At 54.3% G+C, this 21,016-nt stretch overlaps 2 protein-coding genes across 2 annotated transcripts; both read left to right on the forward strand.

The window, feature by feature from the left end:
• Positions 1-441: 441 nt before the first annotated feature.
• RETREG2 (reticulophagy regulator family member 2) lies at positions 442-14,221 on the forward strand (the record flags this gene model as incomplete). The annotated part of the gene is made up of 9 exons (XM_082001400.1): positions 442-662; positions 3,074-3,180; positions 8,004-8,034; positions 8,780-8,915; positions 10,259-10,343; positions 11,120-11,257; positions 11,570-11,664; positions 12,605-12,740; positions 13,491-14,221. The coding sequence occupies 9 exons, from the start codon at positions 442-444 to the stop codon at positions 14,219-14,221; spliced, it is 1,680 nt and encodes a 559-aa protein (XP_081857526.1).
• Positions 14,222-15,392: 1,171 nt separating this feature from the next.
• On the forward strand, positions 15,393-20,068 carry ZFAND2B (zinc finger AN1-type containing 2B; the record flags this gene model as incomplete). Its single annotated transcript, XM_082001508.1, has 9 exons — positions 15,393-15,447; positions 16,251-16,345; positions 16,767-16,898; positions 17,568-17,719; positions 18,177-18,284; positions 18,455-18,524; positions 19,075-19,151; positions 19,754-19,835; positions 20,030-20,068. The coding sequence occupies 9 exons, from the start codon at positions 15,393-15,395 to the stop codon at positions 20,066-20,068; spliced, it is 810 nt and encodes a 269-aa protein (XP_081857634.1).
• Between the last annotated feature and the right edge of the window lie 948 nt (positions 20,069-21,016).

Here is a 21,016-nt window from a genome sequence, read left to right on the forward strand (position 1 = left end):
GGGCAGGGGCTGCTGGGTCCCCTCCGGGGGTGCTGGGCCGGCTCCGAGGCCGGGTCCCCTCCGGTACTCGACAAGTGCCGGGCCCGCTCCAAGGGAGTAGGGCTGGTCCACTCCGAGACGCCGGACTTCTCCGGGGCCGGGGCCGGTGACCGCAGCAGAGGCCGCGAAGCCGCTGCTAGGCCGAGTCCTACCGCCCGCCTTCCTCTTCCGGTGCAGGAGGCCTGGCCTGAGGCGCGCCTGCGCAGCGCGCTCCGCCCCTCCCTCCCCCCAGGGCGCATGCGCGACCGGGCCCTCGCCGCCGCTGGCGGACTGCGCATGCGCGCGGCGCCAGCGGCCGCCGGTCCCCGTCAGGCGGTACCGCCTGCCCGGGCCGGTGCAGCGGTCGCCGCCACCCCCTCTACACCGGCGGTGACAGCGGCCCCTCCCTCCCCACCCGCAGCCATGGCGAGCGGCCGAGCCGAGGAGGCAGCGGCGGCGGCGGCAGCCGAGGAGGAGGAGGAGGAGGAGGCGGCGGCAGCGGTGGCGGCGGCGCGGCTGGCGGCGGCGCTGCGGCAGCGGCTGCGGGGCTGGGAGGCGGCGCTGGCGGCGGCGCAGCGGCTGCTGGTGTGGGAGAGGCCGCTGCATAGCCTGGTCACCGCCGCCGCGCTCGGCGGGGCCCTCTGGTGAGCTGGGGCGGGGGTAGGCCGCGGCGGGGCCGGGGGGGGCCGGGCCGGCGGTGTGGCCTGCCCCGCCGAGGCCGCACCGGGTGGGCGGGCGGCTCTGGCAGCAGCCGGGTGGCTGTCGAGGTGCTGCTCGTCCAGCCCTTCGCGGTGGCAGTGGCGTGTGGCGGCTTGTGAGCCTTCGGGGTAGGTGACGATGCCCTCTGGGGTGCCCAGGGTCTGTATTTCTGCAGCAAAGCTGATGGCAGCTGCACCCAGTAACGCCATGGGATGTGCTTAGCCAGGAGAAACCGTACTGTTTTCCGACAAAACGGGCCCCTCCCTGAGGGGAGAAGGTGCCAAGAGCTTGGGCAGGATTTGCCCTGCGATAATAAAATGCAGCTGGGCCCAACTGGAGGCTCGCCCAGGCACGTTTCTGGTTAATTTTTGCATCCGTGCTTTATCGGTTCACTTCACCCATAATCGTGGTCAGTAAGCCCCATCGCCTCCTGCAGCAGCAGGCTGCCGTGTGGCGTATTTAAGCTCTTCTGCTCATTAATCTTTTTCTGGAGGGTGCTGATTTTTCATGTTAAGGCCGAGGCCACTCGGTTTGGGAGTGAGTGTATTCCCCCTTCTCCTCTGCCTCTCAGGCAGGGCAGCGGCACGAGGAGCTGGGAGTGTGAGTGGCAGAGCCCAGCTGTGGATGGGAATGAAAAACATCCTGTTTGTTTGTATAAACAGTGAGTCAGTTTTACTGGCAAAAAAAGCTCTCAGACAGCGGCTTTCCCATCAGAAAAGGTCAAAACTGGCCAGGGAAAGAGTTAAACACTGGTTGCAGATGAAATAGGAAGGGACAGATGCAGAAGTCGGAAAAGGGGAAAGTATGTGACCAAACAGCCTTTGAAGTCGCTCTGAGGAGGCCACTTACATTCTGCTCCCTCATCCATATGATTATCAGAGGCGTACATGGTAGCTGGGTACTTAAATGGTTTTGAACTCCTCTACCAGCTGGAAAGGTCTGAATGCAGAGCTTTGAAGTTAGTGGGATGGGGAGAGGCATGCGATGAGATGGCAGGGCTGGTAGACAATGACAGCTAAGGGACCGTGCGTGAAAAGGTCGAGACGAACAGAGAATGCCCAGAATAGAGGACGGCTGAGAGAGATTTAAATATCACAGAGTGGGAGGAATTATTTACGGTCCCGTCGAGGATTTAGCCAGCATCCTTCAACTGCAATCCATAAATGAGGTGGAATAGGAGGAAATTCTTCCAGAGCTGACGCATTAAGCTACAGAATTGTTGTCTTGTGAGAACGGATAAAAACGTTGTTTAGGTCATTACGGGTCCTGTAAGCCTTTGGAAAGCATGCGGCTTTCATTCTGTACTGCCCAGTGAGACAGATCTGTCTTCCAAGTGCTCTGCCCCTGACCGTGCCTTGGTGGGGAGCACAGCCCTTCCCTGCACTGCACAGCGAGATGCTCTTCAACTCTGATCAGTTTGATGCATTTGAGATAGTTATTGGCAAATACTTGCTGAAGAGGAGCAAGGTAAAATAGCAGAGCGACTTTTCCTTTCTGGAAAGGAGTTTTCATTAAAGGAGAGAGAGTGAATGCGTTTTCCTGGCAGTTGTTTTTGGAGAGACTTAAAAAGATCTCCTCTGAGCTTGAGGGAAGTGCTGATGCTCTTGTTTGGAGGAAAGGAGCAATGCAGACAGCCACTGCTGGCACAAGCACCACCCTGGAACCTTTGCAGTTGAATCTATATGGAGTGGGGAGATAAACTCTTTGATGGTGGGATTACATGTCTGTGTGTGAGTAGTGTTACGTGAGCTGGTGTTTGGCTCAAGCCAATGTGTTGTTGAGGGACGTGAAAGGTTTTACAATAGAGTCAAGTGAGCAATTGAGCCATTGAAGTGCTAGGCTCTGATTAAACAGGGAGAAGTTTGTGATAAAAGAACGGGCATCTAGAAGCAGGTGCAGGATGTGTTTTGGTGCTACCTGTGGGTAATGCTGGACCTTGTGATGACGCTAGGACTAAGTTTTCAGCAAACAGGATAATTCTCAACCAGTCTTCTGCTACAGCAATCTGTATTTATGTTATCTAGAGCCTCCAGCTTGAGGATTCAGAAGGACTTGTACAAGGGAGCATTAGCCTTGTTTTACAACCGAAGGAGGAGCTCAGGAGCAGGGGAGGAGAGTGCTGGGAGATGGCAGGTAGTCAGCTGTCTGGTGTCATTGCAGCTGTCAGCTGCAATGGTGGGCAAAGGCACCATTTGATAATGTGCTGTGGCAGGGGTGGGTGTCTGCAGAGTACAATGCTTGCTGCAGTGGCTGGTAGCAGTCTGCTCTGCCGTACACTGAGCCGTATCTGTTTGCTCCTGAAGAGCAGTAACTTGCCACCTTTTTCCTGCCTAACAATGTGTCATTTGATTTCTAGGTTGTTTTCCTCCACCTCCCTGAGACCCCTCTTTCTCCTCAGCATGTCCCTTCTTGGCATCCTCTTGCTGGAGAAGTGGAAGCCCAGGTTCCTGTTTGATTTTTCAGGTATGTGATGAGTAGCAGTGTAGCTAGTGACAGAGTTCTAGTGTTACCAGCTGCTGGGCGATGGCCACAGCCAGTTCTTTCCTGGCTCTCTCGTACATTGTGTAAGTCCTGTTCTTACGGTAACTGCAGGCTTTGGTACTGGTGCTGCTTCTTGCCTATTTGTGTCAGAGTATTAGGATGTATCCTAATACTCACTATGTATCCTAATACTCTGGGCATGGGGAGAATTGCTCCCAGGGCTGAGAAGTTCTGGGAGCAGCTAATTTTGAGAGTGACTAAGGGGGCCCAGCTAGCTTGTCAGGGAAGCTGGTGACAAGGATGATGCAGTGTTTCTGCTATGTCCTTTCCCTCCTGCAAATATTGTGGCAAAAAGATCATTCCAGGTCAGAGCAAATAGGCCCAGCTGAGCTGGGGGAAGGAAACGGGGGGTTGAAGTGTATTGGTTTTAGTTAAGTGCAACATGGGCTTATGCCCTGAAAGAGGCAGAGCAGATGAGAGCCACTTCTTGTGGCAGGTAGCAGAGTGGATGATGAGGTCTGAGAGCAGGGACAGTTAGTATATTGTACCTGTACTGAACAGCATCTGGTCTCCAGCTAGTAGGTGAGTCTGATCACTTCACTTATCTTTCTCATTTATTGAAGGGTCTTTGCCGACATTAGACACAAAAGAAACAAGAGGAACAGCCTCAGAACGTTGATAGGCGTGGATTGGCTGCTGTCTGCTTTGAGTGCCTCCTTCATTGGAATTTATTAAACCACTGGACCCAGACCTGCCTACTGCATCTACTGCTGCTCTTCAAAGGCAGCTTGGGGCCCTCCATCCCTGCCCCGCTACTCTAGGGAGGCTTTCTGAATGAAAGCCCCTCTATATGTGTGTTTGTAAGGTGCCCTTTATTTGACCTAAAAGGGTACTGACTTAAAGGGTGCTTTCACAGAAGTCCTGATAAGATTAGATATGTTTCAGCTGTAGGCTTGAAACTGTTTGCTTTGTGTGGTTCAGGTAACTAGGCAGCCAAACTGGACTGGCCAATTTAATTTCCTGCTTATTCAACATTGGATTTTTAAGGGGATAGTTTAAAGCCAACCCAAAATATCTCACTTGAAACATGTCCAGAAATGCACAAGCCTGGTGTCCAATACAGAATGGTGTCATTGAGGCAGGTGGGGGTAGAATCAATCCAGCAAGTACCAGGCCTGTAAAAGTTGTGTTATCACAGAAGAAATAGGAAATCCATACTGAAATCAATTTATATGATGCAGAGCAGTGAGGGATAAAAAAGAAAAACAAACAAAACAACGCACCAGGGGTTAGGTTCATCCTGTGTCATCAGCTCTGCAAGAAGTCAGTGCACATCCTACTGAGCCACTCCTCAGTGATGTCCTTCCCCATATTTCACTCCTTGCTGCTTTTCTGCTGCTGACAGCAAAGAACAGGGACACCTTTCTGATGTGCCTGGTTAGATCACAGCCCTGATTTTGACACGGTCCACTGGACCATGTTTCCTCAGCCTCCACAAGGAAGGAGTAGTGCTCTGCGTTCCTGAGGGGCCGCCTGTTGAATTGGCACTGTGGAATACTTAAGGGTTCTTGTGTGGTTCTCGCTTCCTGCTGAAGCAGAGCTGTAGCTTTGTGGCTTTCCTCCTCAGTGCTTCCTGTAAGCCTTTCCAGGAGCTTTTGGAAGTAGGTCAGTACCACACCTTCAAGAGTCGGCACGTATATACACAAACCTCAGCTTGTGGCAGTTCTGTATGTCTCAGGTGACTGCTTATAACATCACTTCTGAAGGAATGCTAAAACCTCAGCGTATATTTTGCAGTTACTCACACACTGTGATCAGGGACGCACTAACAGCAGCAAGATGCCCAACCTTTCTAGGTCCTGTCAGAAAGGACTGCATATTTTCAGCTCACGCACAGGGTATTTTCTCCATATGTAACCACCTCTGTGTGGGGTTCCACTTAAATATTGTTTAAGGACTTAAGAAGCACCTCTACTTTCTCCTGAAAATGGGCATCAAGTAGGGTTGTTTTCTGTACTGTTGTTGGGCAGCTGTGTTTTGGTCAGCATCGGAGAGTGTGACATGGGAGAGCTTTAGCAAAGCCTGCGTTGCAATTGAACGCTGGTACTCCTTAAAAAGGGCCCCTGCTTTCTAGCTAAAGTTTACACACAGATGAAGAATGCCTCTTCAGGAAGCGTTGAAAACCTGTAAGAGCCAAGGAATCCATCAGCGATAATTTGTCAGTACCAACGTGTAAACTAAACTCCTGCGCGGCTGACTGGTCTCCCAGAAGAGTCTGGTGTACGTCAAGTGGTTTGTATTAACCCACAATCCGGTGTGAAATGCCGACAGCAAGATTTCAGCCAGTTATTGATGATCTGAGGCCAGCTGTGGGTATCGGGCTTGCTGGCTTAGTTTTACTGGTGCTAGACAGTATTGCAGCACAGGTTGGAGTTAAGTCTTACCTAAGTGAACATGTCCTGTCAGAAATGCTCTAGGTTTTTTGTGGTTGGGCTGTTCCTCCAACTGGTGTAAGACTCCAGTGTTTTGGGATGGACAGAAGGCAGACTACTCCACTGCAGGAAACAAGATACTGTTGATTTTAAAGACAGATTGTGTTTTTCCGGATAGTTGAAATCACGTGAACACTCAGCAGCCTGCTGAAACCTTCTGCAGCTCCCCAAAGTGTCTCTGAAACCTTCCAAAGCAACTGAGGAGAATTGTTTCACTCCCTCTGCTGGCATATTTTGGATGGCTTGAATTACTGCAGCCAGTCGGAGAGGAGTGGGGTTCCTGTGCCACCCCGCTTACTGTGTTGCTGGCACATCTGTCCAGCAGAGTATGGTGAGCATCCCAGCACCTCATTTGCTAGCTGGTACAACTAGTATAGCCAGCTGTCACAGACAGGCCAGTGCCAGATGTAGTTTATTTGGTGATTTAGTGCAGGTAATAGCTGAGGTTTTGAGATATAGCTGGATTTCTGCGTGCTGCGATTAAGCAGCTTTAGATTCCTGAGCACAATAACAAAATAGAGCAACAGCGGTCACGCAAGAGAAGCTACCGCCCCGTGGAGGTGGAGCTGCATCCATAACATTCACTTCACACCCTGAGCTCCCTTTGTGAGCAGTGCTCGCCAGCTGCCCCAGCCGCTGTGCCGAACACTCGTGGGCAGAGGAGCGGATGGGCAGCCCAATCTGAGAGCAGCTGACTCCTCTTGTCAGGCCTGATTACTGGAAATCTGGGTCACGCTCTCAAAGAATTGCCTCCTCCTCTGGGCGGATGGCCTCCCGCTCCACTGCACCATGCGAGCCGGCTGGTGCCGTGCCTGCAGTGGTAGGAGGAGTCTGACATACTTGGCCCAACGTCCTGTGTCTTGGGAGAATGGTGGCAAGGCTGCTACGAGCAGTTGCTCTCTTCTGCGGCTTGAACTGGAGTCTGAAGTCTCACTGGGTGTTGGCAGTGACAGATGTTCACCTCTTCTGTGCGTTTCCCTGGGGTAGTCATTGCTGCTCTTGGGCTTTGCATCTGGCTGATGACTCCAGGGAGGATTCAAACGCCTTTTTGCTCACGTCACATTTTTAAGCCCATTTCCAACAAGTAGCCTGGATTTTGAACATAGCCTTCCTACCTTTATTTTAGTCCTGTTTATGTGGTGACATGCAGTGTGGGGCATAGGGTCCCATTGGTTTTCAGAACCTCTTGAACAGCCTGAATCAAGTTTGCTGTGGGCCAGACAGCATCAAAGATGTACCTGTCCCTACCAGCTTTAGGACATTAGGCTGACAGGTAGAGGAGGGTAGACCTCAAAGGGCCTTTACAGCATGATCAGGGCGTGTTGAACACAGGAGACTTATAAAGGCTATGTTGCTGCAAGAGCTTTGGTTGAGCCCTGTACATCCCCAGACACTGGTCAGCTAGCCAGGACACCGAAATCCATGGGTAGCCAGGCTCGTGAGTTCCAGTTGTCATAGAAATATTTGGGGTTTTTTTCCCTCTATGTATCTAAAGACAGAGCATAATCATATGTGACCTCTGCCATTGAAACACTGCTCCTCCCTTCAGTACTGCATGGACTAAGTCCATGGGCTGCGTGCAGAGAGGCCTCGGAGAAGCTTTCCCTTGCTCTTACCCAGACTGCCAGACCTTAGTAGTGTAGTTATATCTGTGCCTGGCACAAAGGGCTGTCAGGGGACATAAAGCAGCCCTAAAATTAGATAATTATACACAAGATGGCTATTTGTTGCTTAATTCTATGGGAAAGGATAGAGGCAGCAGGGAGATCTCTGGCATTTGTACACAGCATCCTGCCAGGGACTGTGGTCTGGGCCGGACAGTGGGAAATGCAGCTCAGACCTGCTAGTGCCATGTTGAGCTCTGACGTGGAAGCTGAAGCTTTGCCCAGCTGAGGGACCATGCTGGCAGCCCTCTGTGAATGACAAGGGCTAGGCAGCTGCCCTGGGGGTGGCACTGCCCAGATGAATGGGACGCTGGGGCAAACTGTACAGTCCCTGCAGCAGAGAGCCCACGTGCTAGCGGCAGGGTGCACCTTGGATATAAGTGTCACACCACGTGTTTGCCAACACAGGTTACAAGGTGTGCTGGGGCACCCTGAGACCAGTGCTCTGGCTCCAGGCATGATGCACTGAAGTCTGCACAGCTCAAACTCCAAGCTGGTGATTCCTGCTTGCATGAGAGCACGAAGAAGGTCCTCAGGGTGCATCCCTAGCTAAGGATGATACGTCTCCACCTCTACTCTGTTCAAGTGGTAAAAATGTCGGGTTGTATTTTTCACTTGGCTGACTTAATCTGCTGTGTTCTCTCTACAGCACAGCCATCGGAGGAGCCAGGAGGGGAGAGGTAAGCTCACTGATGTGTCGTGAGAGGGGAGAGTGGGTAAGCCTTAATTTAGTGTAGTGATCTCACCTGCCCTTTTTGCTGTTGTGGATAGACTGCATGGCTCCTGCTGTGAAACATTGGTAGCGGTTTCTCCTGCACTGGGGGCTGCTTATCAGCTCAGGAGCCACAGTTTGAGACTCTGGGGAAAGCTAATGTTCTTTCAGTAGCAATAAAGCTCAAGTGCTTCTGATGTTAGGAACTCTCAAGTTTCTTCCCTGGATCTATCCTGGACTATTTTAATAATCCTCCAGAGAGAAGGAGATTCCCAGGACTGACTTTTGCAGGCCATACGTGCTTGTCTGTGGTGGTGTAGCTTGCATCCCGTGCTTGGCCATGGTTACGGGTCTGAGTACCACACTCTGGCTACCTCGGACTTGGTGCCAGAGGAGGCCACATGACTAGTTGCACCTCCAGCGCTTCTGTCTGCGTGGCTTTGAGTAAACCACTTTGCATCTTGGCCCTGTGGCACAGGGATGCTGTGGCATGGTTGCTGCTGCTGCTGCTTGGCTCTAGTGTCTCTTGGCTCTCTTCCTGATGAAAAGAAAAAAGTATCTTCAAATCAAGCATCTTCCGTAGTTCAGTTGAAGATGCAGTCAGTATTGTCAAGCCTTTGGTAGGAATCTCTGCTTCCCAGTGCAGCTGTTCCCGCCCTGCAACAAAACAGACCGTGTTCAAAGATTGTCTTCTTGCTCTTGTCTGTCTCTAGTGAGGGGGTGACTTCAGGGGCACAACCTCACCTGCTCAGTGTCCCTGAGCTGTGCCACTGTCTGGCAGAGAGCTGGGTCACCTTCAGGCTGTACCTGCAGGAACTGCTACAGTACAAGAGGCAAAATCCTGCCAAGGTAAGCTGGAGATACCTGCTCTTCTGTGCAGGGGCTTTTTTTTCCATTACTAGTGGCCTAGGAGATGGAAGAATGTCAAATCAATATTTTTACATTTGCTATCCCTGTTTAACATTTGCTGTTCATTCCTTTCAGACTTTGTGCCATGGGAAGCTTAAATAATGAGTAATTTGCTTCCAGTATTTGTAAACTGGAGCTGAACTTAACCCCTTCTGTGAATGGCTAACTATACTTAGTTTTATTTCTTAGCATGCAAAGAAAGCTCTTAGATTGGGTATGGCGAGAAAAAAGGCAATCCTACAGTTTCTGCCCCTTTCACAGGCTCCATTCAACCCTTTAAGCTGGTGCTACCTATTTTGCTAGCCAAGATCGTAGCTAGCCGAGTCCAATTGCAGCAGTGTTTCTGAATGCGTGGAAGCTTGTTGTAAACCATGTTCTGATGGCTGTGACATGTTGTTTGGAAAGGATTTGTAGACAGGAGTTGCCTCAGCTCACGAAAAGTAGGACAGACCAGCCAGTAGGATTGTATCAAGCTTGCTTGTGTCCAGTGTGCTGAAAGGAGTGGGTTTCTGTCACTGCTGATTACTCCTCTTCTGCTAAAACACTGTCCCAACTACAGGGAGTAGGAGACCAGGACAAAGATGCCCATAAACTATGAATTCACTGGGAGGACAGCCCTTAGAGGCCCCTAGCTTTTGTGGACCCTTTCCATTATGAATGAAACTTTTCATTCCTGGATTCAGTCGATATTTGAACCTGGTTTGCAGGATGTCTGTTCTCACTTCTCCTGCTCCCCAGGAGAATGCAGGACAGGCCCTTAGGGCTGCACTGTTATGCTTCCAATTTTTCCAGAGGAGGAAGATCCTGGTCTGGTGGGAGTGTGGGTTCTGCTAATGCTTCTGCCAGCTGGTTTATTCCATAGCAGTGGCACAGCATCTGGTGACTCTGTAACAGCTTCCTGCCTCCGTCGGGACAGTACAGGCTTCTCTTAAAGTGCTGAGCTCTGCAGGGGAGATGTACTCTAAAATGGCAGTTTGCAATATCCCATCCTAGCCTCAGGGAACATAAGTTACTTCATAAAGAACTGTACAATAAAGTTTTGGTTCATTTTACTGGGGTCTTGGGTTACCTTGGTCTTCCTGTGCTTGAACCTCTAATGCTTACAGCTTAACCCAACCAAGCTGTCTGAACTGTGATCATCAGCATCTGAATGTACTCAGTGCAAAGCTGGTGTACTGACTTTGTTAGGAGCATCCCTCATTTTGCTCTAACTGGGTTTCCCGCACTGGTTGTGTAGATGTATCTCTGCCTCTTGTCACTTCTGTTTGTTCCTCTCTCTTCAGTTCTGCATGAGTGTCTGTTCAGGCTGCCTGATTCTGGCTGTAGTTGGACACTATGTTCCAGGCATAATGATCTCCTACATCATTTGTGAGTATAAGCAGCTCTCTTGTCTGACTTAAGCTGAAACAAGACCTACCTGTGCTATTGATATGCTGGTAGAAGCATATTTGTGGTTTTCTTGAGGGGATCTGTGCTAGATTATTAATATAGGCAATGTGCTCCGGGAATTCTCTTCCTTTAGGCGTGTGCCTGCAGTACAACTGCAAAGTCAGGAGAGGGAGCCTTCGCTAAAACGCTGCTTTTCTCTTCTACCCACGGCTGGGGCTGTGCTGCTGAGGTCCCAGAGAAGCAGGAACCTGCAGTCTCTCAATTCCTAGAGCGGGCAAATCCATATCGAGAGAGTTGTTAAAGCAGCTGCATGTTTAGCAAATAAGACCTTTTTCACTGCATTGTGAGTCCTGCTAACTCTGAAGACTCTTCAGGTGGTCTGCTGCTAGCGCATCTACATATGAGCTCTATGCTGCTACCCTTATAAAAGTTATGGTGATCTTTAGTTTTAATAACCTCATTTCAGGGCCTCTGTTGCATGTAGGGGCTGGGATGCAGTGGCTGAAGGGAGTGCTTATGCTTCATCTTAACATAAATCTGTATCCTAACAGAGATCTGTTAGGAAAACCTGGTTAATCAAGCAGCTTTGGAATGAGTAAGAATAGCCATGGGTGAGGATTTTAGGCAGAATCAGATGGGAAAGCAAATGCCATTCAACTGTGCTTCCCTTGATGCAGAGTTTCTTCCTGGCGCCCTGTAAAGGGCTGGGTTGTGCTTGGTCTGTCTCTCACACTCCCCGCATCCTCTGTTTGCAGTGCTCAGCATTCTGCTCTGGCCTCTGGTGGTCTACCATGAGCTGATCCAGAGAATGTACACGCGTTTGGAGCCTGTCCTGATGAAACTGGACTACAGTATGAAAGCAGAGACGCTGCACCACAAGCACGAGAAGAAGAGTAAGGACTCAGCTTCGCTCTGACTCTTTCTGGTGCCGTGCTCCCGGGATGGAGCCCGAGCAAAGGGCAATGGGAGAGCAGGTCTGCCAACGCTGTGTGGTGAAAGGCTACAGGGGAAAACAGACTGAAACTTGAGAGCTATGGGGAGACCGACTGGGCAGGTGATCCTGGGAATAGCAAATGAGAGCAACAGATTACAGTTGTCTCTGGGAAACTTGTGCAGTTTCAGAGGGTGATAGAAGTAGTAGGAAACTGATGTATGAAAGCAGAAAATGCCATCAGTCTCATGCAAAGCCTTGCTTTTTCTCATAGAGCGACAAGGGAAGAGTGAGCCTGCAACAGGTGATGAGCCAACAGCAGAAACGGAGAGTGAGAGTGAGGCAGAGCTGTCGGGCTTCTCCCCAGTGGTAAGAGCACAAAGAGCTGTGCAGGTACCAGCCCCTCCTCTCTGGTCTGTAGCAGCTTGAGAGTACAGCTGCATTGATAGCAAACAGCAGAGCAACAAGTCATTTTTTTGCAGAATCATCCCAAGACGAAAAGGGTATGTTTGAGTTTGATGAAGGCCGTTGTCTCTAATCTGGCTATTGAGAAGTCAGTGCCACAGGGCTGGTGATGCAGTAGCAGGACAGGGCGAGCCATGCTCCAGCCTCTTGCTGGCCTGTCGAATTTCTTTGATGGTTAGGCTTCATGCTGAGAGGATGTGAGTGTCTCCTAAAGAAACCAACCGCCCCAGTGTAATGTGCAAAGGCTCTTCACCACTGGAAAAGGGAGATGAGCAGCACTGGTGTCTCTTACACAGTGCCCTGCTTGTGGTCACACTGGGTGGGAGCTTTCTATACGTGCACCACAGAAATGGACTGAATGTTTTCCTTTACAGGAGCTCTGGGCATGTAGCTGGGCTGTGAGATGGGAAGCTTCAGCTTCCAAAGGAATGCAGATACTTGAACCACTGCTGCTTGTAGAAGGCTTCATTGGGCCCAGCGTGAATGCAAAAGGGCAGGGGTGTTTTGCTCCTTGGTGATCCCAGGAGAGGAAGAAGGATCAAAGCCTTCTGAGACTCCTACAGGCTGATCCCATCTTGTGCTGGCTCTTTTGGGTTCCTCACTGAGGGCAGGCAAAGCTTCAGGCAGTGAATTATTGCAGGAAAGCCAGTGAGCTGAGACTGTCCTTCCCTGGCAGTGCAAATGAGTACTTTGCCAGGTCCCCTTCCACTTTCATACTGTTCTGTGCAGAGTCTCTCCAGCAAGTGACTTCTGCCTGGAAGCTCTGGTTTGTGCAGAGGTGCCCGTAGACTGCACTGGTAGTCAGACACCCAGGAATTTGTCCCTCTGCCTTCATCCCATGCAGGTGGATGTGAAAAAGACTGCCCTGGCACTGTCAATCACAGATTCTGAGCTCTCTGATGAGGAGGCTTCCATCCTGGAGAGTGGGGGCTTTTCTGTTTCAAGGGCAACCACCCCACAGCTGACGGACGTTTCTGAAGGTACGTGATGGGTCACTTTGCTGCCTTCCTGACCCTGAGTGGTTTCTCCCAGAAAAACTGTCCCTCCAACCACAGGGGGAGAGCATAGCTATTTGCAAGGGGAGGAGCATTAAAAAGAGGAAGCAGTAATAGCAGCGCAGCATGTCCTGGCTTCATGGCTAAACATGAGCTGGTCCTGAGTGGACATCTGCCTCTGATGACTGCCCCACAAGACAATGTTTTCTTGCCACTCCAGCAAGGGAGCAAGGCCATCCACAAAGTCCCACAGAAATAATTGCGTGGTATAGTCACACGCCGTATACAATGCTGGGTGAAACAGGTCGGACATCCCACCCTGTCAGATGAACAAGCTCAGAGACAGAGTGGTTAGTGGTGAGGACCATGAATGTAACCACTCGGATGTAGTCACTTGAGTGTCTGGGGAGGAAGAGGCAGGTGACATGCTGTAAGCACAATTTCCCTGACCCTGTGGCTTGTAGTGGAGGGCTCTAGATGCAGAGAGCATGAGCTGGAGAAGGAAGTCCTCTCTGAGCACAGAGCATGTAGAACAGGATGAGAAACGGGACACACTATGCGAGTCATGCCACTGGGCAAAGGGAATATCTGCAGACCCCTTCCTGCTGTGCTCTCAGAGCTGTGAGGATGCCCAAAAGTGAGCCTTGGTGTGTCAGCTGGAGGGAGGTGGGTGGGAGGTGTCAGTGCCCTGGGTCGAGGTGAGGGGACCTGCGCCTTAATGCTGGTGCCTTTCAGACCTGGATCAGCAGAGCCTGCACAGCGAGCCGGAGGAGTCATTTTCCAAAGACCTGGCAGAGTTTCCCTCCGTGGAAGAATATCATTCCAGAGACCTGGGACCACAGAGCAATGAAGATGCATTTGGTGTGCCTCTGGGTCCTGAGCTTGCCCACGCTGCCCGCGAGCTGGACTCGGCAGAGAAGGAGGCCGCAGACTCTGACCTCTCCATCCTTCGCCTAGCGTCTCCTCTCCATTTTGTAAATACGCACTTCAATGGGAGTGGGCAAGTGGCAGGAGGCAACGCAGAGCCAAAGACTGTCCCTGCCCCAGGCCTGGGCATCTGCATTGACACGCTGAGCGAGGAGATCGTCACCACTGCCATTACCACGGCGGTGCAGAACACCCTCTCTGCCCTGCTGCGGTCCTCGGAGGCCAGCGAGGGGCCCTCCCTCTCAGAGTTCCTTCCCACCGAGCCTGAAGAGAAACTGAGCTTCCAAGCACAGCTGTCAGAGACCGAAGTGGTGGAGACAGAGACAGCAGCTTCACCGGAGGATGAGGAGGAAGCAGATGACTTTGAGCTACTGGATCAGGGGGAGCTAGAGCAAATGGATGCAGAGTTGGGGCTCAGAGAGGAGCAGGAGGCACAAGAGTCTCCTGCTGCTCCAGCTCCCCCTTCTCCCACACTTGCTGAGCTGCCAAAGCAAGGAGATGAGGAGGAGGCAGTGATGACAGCGGCATCTATGTCTTAGGTCTCCTTCACATACCCCCTTTTCCTCCATCGTCACTGGAAAGAAGGAAGAACTCACACGGTGAACGTGCAGTGGGTTTTTAGATGTTTGTGTTGACTGGGATGGAAATGCGTCAGTGTTAATGTGCTGTGTCTGGAATAACGAATCCTTTCCACCCTTCTAGAGCCCGGCCTTTGCTGGCTGAGCGGGAGACGCCCCTGCCCTGCAGCTGGGGAGGAGCCGGCTCCTAGAAGCCTTACACCACAATCGAAACACCAACCCCAGCAAACGCTTCCTAGTAATGGTGCAGTATTTTGGTCCGTCTTCTGTTTGTCTTTCGTTTTGCACGCAGAGTACCGAGCTAGCTGTAGCTGCTGCTAATACCCACATCCCCAGTAGGACATATGCAATCTTATTTTATTGGGTTTTTAAATGGCTAAAAGTGTAAATAATTTTAACTTTCACTGGTTTCGTTTGGGGGGAGGGATGGGGTGCACAGTCAAACGTGGCTCTCAGGGGCTAGGGGAGGGTAAGGGGTCTTTGGAGGGGAGCAGTGAGGGGACAAAAGCAGATGGGCACTGTGCAGTGAAGATACTCCTTCTGCCAACTGTTGTCATCTTTCACGTCACTGCTGGAACAGGGTGTCAGGTGACACCTGGGTTCTCGAGTCCTGCTACTGGGTGGCTGTGGAGTTCTTTTGCAATCAATGAAGTTTGCTCCTGGCCCTGTTCAGTACTCCAGTTTCTTCTTGCCGTGGCCTCTCCCGGGCATCTCTCGCCGTGCGCACCGCTGACCCCCACCTTCCGTGCTCGCTCGGGCACCCTAGGGTGGCACCCGAAGGCTTTGAGGTGTCTGGGAGAGCCGGAGCTCTGCTGCAGAGCAGGGCAGTGCCTTTTCCCTCTCTTGCGGGGCCGGGGAGGGAGGGGTGGGCTGGGGCAAGGCAGGGGACGAGGGGAGAAGGGTGGAGGGGGCCTCCCCGCGTTGGAGCTGTCCTATTTGGGCAGTCAGTGCTTGCTGGCAGCGCAGGGGCGCTTGGCTGCTCGCCCGCCGCTGGCCCTCCTGGGCTCCCCCGTGGCCCGCCGCTGGCCGTCGGGACGTCCCCCCCGCGGTGGGGGTGGGGCTGGTGTGGCCACGCCCTGCGTGACGCCGTGCCGGAAGCGGGCGCGGCGCGAGCCGGTGGGCCGCCGCCGCCATGGAGTTCCCGGACCTGGGCGCCCACTGCTCCTGGCCCGCCTGCCAGCGCCTGGGTGAGCGCCGGCGGGGCGGGGGGAACGCCCCGGGCGGCCGGGGCCTGCTCCCACCGCCGCCCGGGCCCAGGCGGCGCGGACCGGCCAGCACGGCCTCCGCGGGGCGGGCGGGAGGCGGCGGGGCGGCGGCCGGGCGTCCGCTAGGGGTGGCGGGGGGTGAAGGGCGGGTCGTGCCGCCCGGCCTGCCCTTGGCGGAGGGGCGCGGGGCGGTCGCCGTCTCTGGTCTTTCCCTCCGCCAGCGCGGAGCTGGCTGGCGGTGCCGATAGCCCGGGGCTGCCGCCGGCTGATTCTGCCCGGGTACGCGGCTCTCACCGGTGGAGCGGGGAGGCGGCAGCGCCGGCAACGGCTCTTGGTCGGGGGCAGCGGGGTAGGGACCGGGCCGGCACCCCTGCTGCCGGGCCTTGGACGCGGCTTGCACCCAGGGCGCTCTCCGGGGCCCGGCCTTCCTCTGGGGCACGCAGCAGCCGTTATCCCGGGTGGCTGAACCCCGTGCCGGGTGTGGCAGCATCGCTTGTCTCTGGCTTGAGACCAGCAGCCCGCAGGGAGCTCGGTGGGATTTCAGGATGCTGCTTCTGAAGCCGGGGAGGGCATGTTTTGAGGAGGAGCCCCAGGTATTTCTGGGGACGTAGCTGTGGATCTGCAGCCCGTGTGTGCCCGTGCTGGGAGCTGGGGGCAGAGGGGAGCGGTCTTGGCTTTGCTGCGGGTCAGGACTCTGCCTTCGGGAGGTCGGGGAGGCCCCTAGGCCACAGTGGGCAGCGCTGACCTCTTGACGCTCTCTGCCTGCTGCGTCTCCCCACTCCCAGACTTCCTCCCCCTGAAGTGCGACGCCTGCGAGCAGATCTTCTGCACCGACCACATCGCTTACGCCCAGCATGACTGCACCTCTGCTTACAAGAAGGTAAACGCGGAGGGGAGGTCTAATCTAGCCTTGTGTACGGAGCTGCTGAGCGCTCCCAGCCAGTGATTAGAATAATCTGTGGCTTCTTTGGCCACTTGGACAGGCCCCCTTTGGATGTGCACTGAGTCTGGAGGTGTCCCTGAAAGCCAGGATCTGTATCTCAGTGCCACAAACCTCCAACCCCCTCTGCCACTGGGTGAAATGGTTTGGGAGTCTCCCAGCCCTGCTGTCTTCCCAGAGTGTGTGTCCATACCTGTCACAGCTGCTGGGTCAGAAACAACAAGCTCTTTGGAGGGTGGTCAGCAGGATCTCAAACCGCAGGTGACACTGCGGGAGCTGCAGCAGAAGGGAGGGAGATGGCCTCACAGCACTTGAGGTTGCCGGGCTACGTGCCTCCAGCTCCTTTCTCTTGTCTCTGCAGGATGTGCAGGTCCCCGTGTGTCCCCTCTGCAACACCCCGGTCCCTGTGAGGCGAGGGGAGATGCCCGATGTTGTGGTGGGTGAGCACATTGACCGTGACTGCAAGTCCGACCCCGCACAACGCAAGCGCAAGGTAGGAGCCCAGCGCTCTCCATCTCACTGCTGAGCCCCGCTGGGTCCTTGCCGAAACGTGGGCAGCGGGGTGAAAACAACACACAACTCTGCTCTGCCCGCTGCCCTCTCTGTTTGTGGAGGCCAAGGGCAGAAAGGGTTGGTGAGCTGGAGGTGTACCCATCTGCAGGGCTTTGTGGTGTGAGTCTGGAGCTGAGATAGCGATGGGGTGGGGCTGGGCAGCTGCATGGGACATGAGGAAAGGCAGGATGAGGATAGGAAACTTCATGCTGCCATTAGGAAAATGCAATCAGCAATTAGCTGCCTCTTCTTGCCAGCAGAGGAAATGGCTGCAGGGAGCTGGCCCTGCAGGAATCCAGCCCAGCAGCAACAGAGGGCTCTGGGCTGTCCCCACTGCCCTAGCAGGGCAGGCAGGAGTCCCTGGGCAAGGCAGTCTCTCCTGCTGTGCATTCTGTGATCATGGAGACCCTTGTTTATGGAGATGGAAGCACTAGTGAATTACTAATAAACTATCTAAAAAACCCTAGTGTTCAGAGGCAAACTCCAGAGCCCCACAGAAGTGGCACTGGGAGAGAGGCTGGTCAGTGCCCGGGGCCTGGCGTGGAGGGAAGGGACAGCCCCAGACCTGCCAGGTGGTGTTCCTTTTTACCACCACCATGTTGTCTTTCAGATATTCACCAATAAGTGTTTGAAGCCTGGCTGCAAGCAGAAGGAGATGATGAAGGTAATCTGTGACCAGTGCCACAAGAACTACTGCCTCAAGCACCGGCACCCCCTGGACCACGACTGCAGCGGGGCAGGGCGTCCCCTCTCCAAAGCAGGGTGAGGGCCTGGGGACAGATGGGCTGGCAGGGACAGGGCTGTGCCAAGCTCCTCTTGGTCCGTTGTCTGGGACTGCTGCATTCTCACACTCCCTGCCCTGTGTGCCAGGGTGTCCTCCAGCAGCATTGAGGTTTGTAGAGTCAGCACAGCTGTATAACAGTCTCTCCTTCCTACAGCAAAAGCTGCTGGTACTGCCCACTGGGTTGTTTTGTTCTTGCTTCTCTGCCCAGTCGCTTATCCTGTAGCCGATCATTTCTGCCTATCCTGGCACAGTGTTCTGAGGAGAGGAACAGCACTTGAAACTCGTGGGTGTAGCTGAGCCACAGCATGGGTGCTGTTGGGAGGAAGAGAGGGAGCTGGATGCTGGGGAGGTGTCTTATCCAGCTTCATCTCCCTGGGTATTCAGTGCCCAGGGATGGCCCACAATGGTAAAGCAGTTGCATCCTGTCTGTCCTAGGCACGCTGCAGTTGCGAGAGCACAGGCGTCCTCCTCCAAAACAGTCACTGCATCAAGCAGTGGAGCTGCCCGGCCAGCAGGCAGCCCCTCTTCTCTGGCCTCTGCCAGGTATGGTGACAGCCTGACTTGTAATTCTGAGGTGGGCGTGACCAGGCTCAGCTTGGCTGCCTGTGGGACGCAGAAGCAATAGCTCCCTGCTTCTTGTGCATTGGCAGGGCTGCGTACTCCTACCAGGGCTCCCTGCCTTGACAATAACCCAGCTTCTCTCCTGTTCGCAGAGGAGGCAGAGCAGCTGCGTTGCAGACTCGCAGCACCTCCCCTCCAGCAGTCATGCTGCAGAATGGGCTGGTAAGTGGCCTGGCCTGGGCATTCAGGGTGGGTTTGGGTGGTTCCTGTGCCCTGGGGACCTATTGCAGTGACTGCTTTGTAACCCACGCTCTGTAGGTGACTGTGGTGCTCCTCAGCTGGGCCTTCCCTGGCAAATAGGGATCCCGGACGCTCAGTGGGGCATCAGGGTTTGGTCTGGTACCTGCGAATGGCAGCTCTTGGCTGCACTTGGTGCTCAGCTTTCCCCAAAGGGACAAAGCGCACTCTGTTTTCCCTGGGTGTTGTCTTTGTGTTCTGCAAGTCAAGGGCAGAGGGGGAGGCTGGAAGCATCTTCCCACTGGTATTCTTAGCATGCTTTCTGCACTGGCAGGCAGGACTCCACTCCATCGGGCACAGGGAGGGAGAGCTGCAGGTCTGTCCTGAGCCCAAGACCTTCCCCTTGGCTGTGTCTGGCCTTGGAGAGGGGAGATGCATGCACCCTTGGCCAGGCAAGACTGCCCGCTATGTGCGTGTCCCTCAGAGCTGCCTCCTGCCACCTCAGCCAAGCTGGTGACAAGATGTTCTGTTTCAGAGTGAGGAAGAGGCATTGCAGCGAGCTCTGGAGATGTCCCTGGCAGAGTCAGCATGCAGCTCAGCACATCCACCCAGGTATGGTCCGGGGACACATGGTGTCATGCCCCAAGCCTGCATGTGAGAGGTGCCCGGGGCAGAGTCATGTGGCTCCGGGATGACATTCATCTCAGCACGTGGCTCCGGATGATGCCTCTGTAGGGCTGATGGGGGGGAAAAAAGGAAGAGTCCAGAGCCATCACGGAGCTCTTTTCAGCATGCAAGCCTGCTGGGGTGCTGGGAGGGGACAGTGACTGACAGCACAGAGTAGGGCGAACCATTGTCTGACCACTTGTCAGTTAATGAGCATGGCCAGAGCATGACAGAGGTGGAGTAGGGGTGTTCACAGAGGACACCCCCCAGGAACCCCCATCCTCAGGCATGCTGCCTGGTGCTGCTAAAAGCAACCTCTTACAGACTGGACAGAATGTGGTTCTCCTTGGCCCAGGGTGCTGGCTGTCAGCTCCAGCTGGACGCTTTGGTCCCTTCCTGGCCTGTTCAGGCTGATCCTCAGTTGCTCCCTGTCCTTAACAGTCCTGGAGGGTTGCAGTGACAGGAGATCCTGCCACCCCAAAGGGCTCTGAGCACTGGGCCAGTGAGCCCGGGGGAGGCTGAGGCACACAATGCACCGCTGTCCCCAGCAGCACGCAGGAGGAGGAGGATCTGGCACTGGCCCAGGCGCTGTCAGCGAGCGAAGCAGAGTACCAGCAGTCGCAGCGGCAGGTGAGTGAGGCTGGCTGTAGGCTCCCCGCCATGGTGGGGTCTTTCCTGGGTTCTGCTTCCTCTGGGCTCTGTCTAGGGTCGCTTTTCTCACCAGGAGGGCAGCCCTGGGGACTTGACCACTGTATGTGCCCCCTTGTAGGACAGAGGAGGAAGGCCATCTTCGCTTGCTCACTGTGTGCTTCTTCCCATTCCAGGCGCACGGTTCAAAGCCATCAAACTGCAGCATGTCGTAGGCAGGCAAGGCCAGTGGATGTGGGGTCCCACCTGTGACCTGAGGAGCAGCTCCAGCCTCCCACATGGATGCTGTGGGGTTCTGGCCTGGACACTGACAACATCACCAGGGACAACTCATCTCCCTGTGGGGCTGTAAAAACACACACTGACACCTCAGCCCTTGTACCTGTATAAAAGCGGCACAGCAAATTGCTGATGCTCCTGGAGAGGTGAAGATGGTGCAGGGTGAGGCTGAGCACACATACACACCCCAAAGCAAGCAGCAGCCCACCGTGTGCACTTAGCCACAGCTGCTGCCGCCGCGTCCCCAGCACTGCTGGCACTGTGGGGTGAGGGCAGAGCCAGTCTAGAGGGAAGTGCCGTGTGGGGACATCTCTGCATGCTCGGACGTACGGCCAGGATGCAGCTGCCCACTGCAGTAGTGGTGGGCTGGATTTCATGCTCTGGGCAGGGCTGTGCTAGCCCCTCAGCAAAGAGCAACCGTGGCTGTGACGGTCTCGCTTGGGCAGGGCATGGCTGGATGTGCAGCCTCCCGGCAGGGTGAAAACAGCCCCTTCCCTGCTCCCCATGCCCTCGGTGCCTCCCCTGCTGTTTGCATGCACAAGAGCATGTTGGGCCTTACCCAGCTCGGCTGGGGCCCAAGAACGCTTTTGAGATCGAATGGAGCTGTGTTTCTTTTCTGGTTTAATTTAACAAGGGCCATTAACTGAAAAGTAACCTCAGCAGTGACTCGACTGCGCCAGCGCTGCTCGTGCGGGAGGACTGCAGCTGCCTTCCTGCTGCTGGCTGCTCCTCTGCTGCCCTAAACTATCACAGGGCCCTGTTTTAATGCTGCTGGGGCAGGAATGCCTCCCTCCTTCCAGGTGTGCTGTGGCAGATCCCCTCCTGGGGAGCAGTAGCACAGACCCCGTCTTGCAAACAGCCCTGAGCCTGGAGCCAGCCCTTCC

Source organism: Phaethon aethereus, assembly GCF_964289735.1.
Source record: "Phaethon aethereus genome assembly, chromosome: 6".
NCBI lineage: Eukaryota > Metazoa > Chordata > Aves > Phaethontiformes > Phaethontidae > Phaethon > Phaethon aethereus.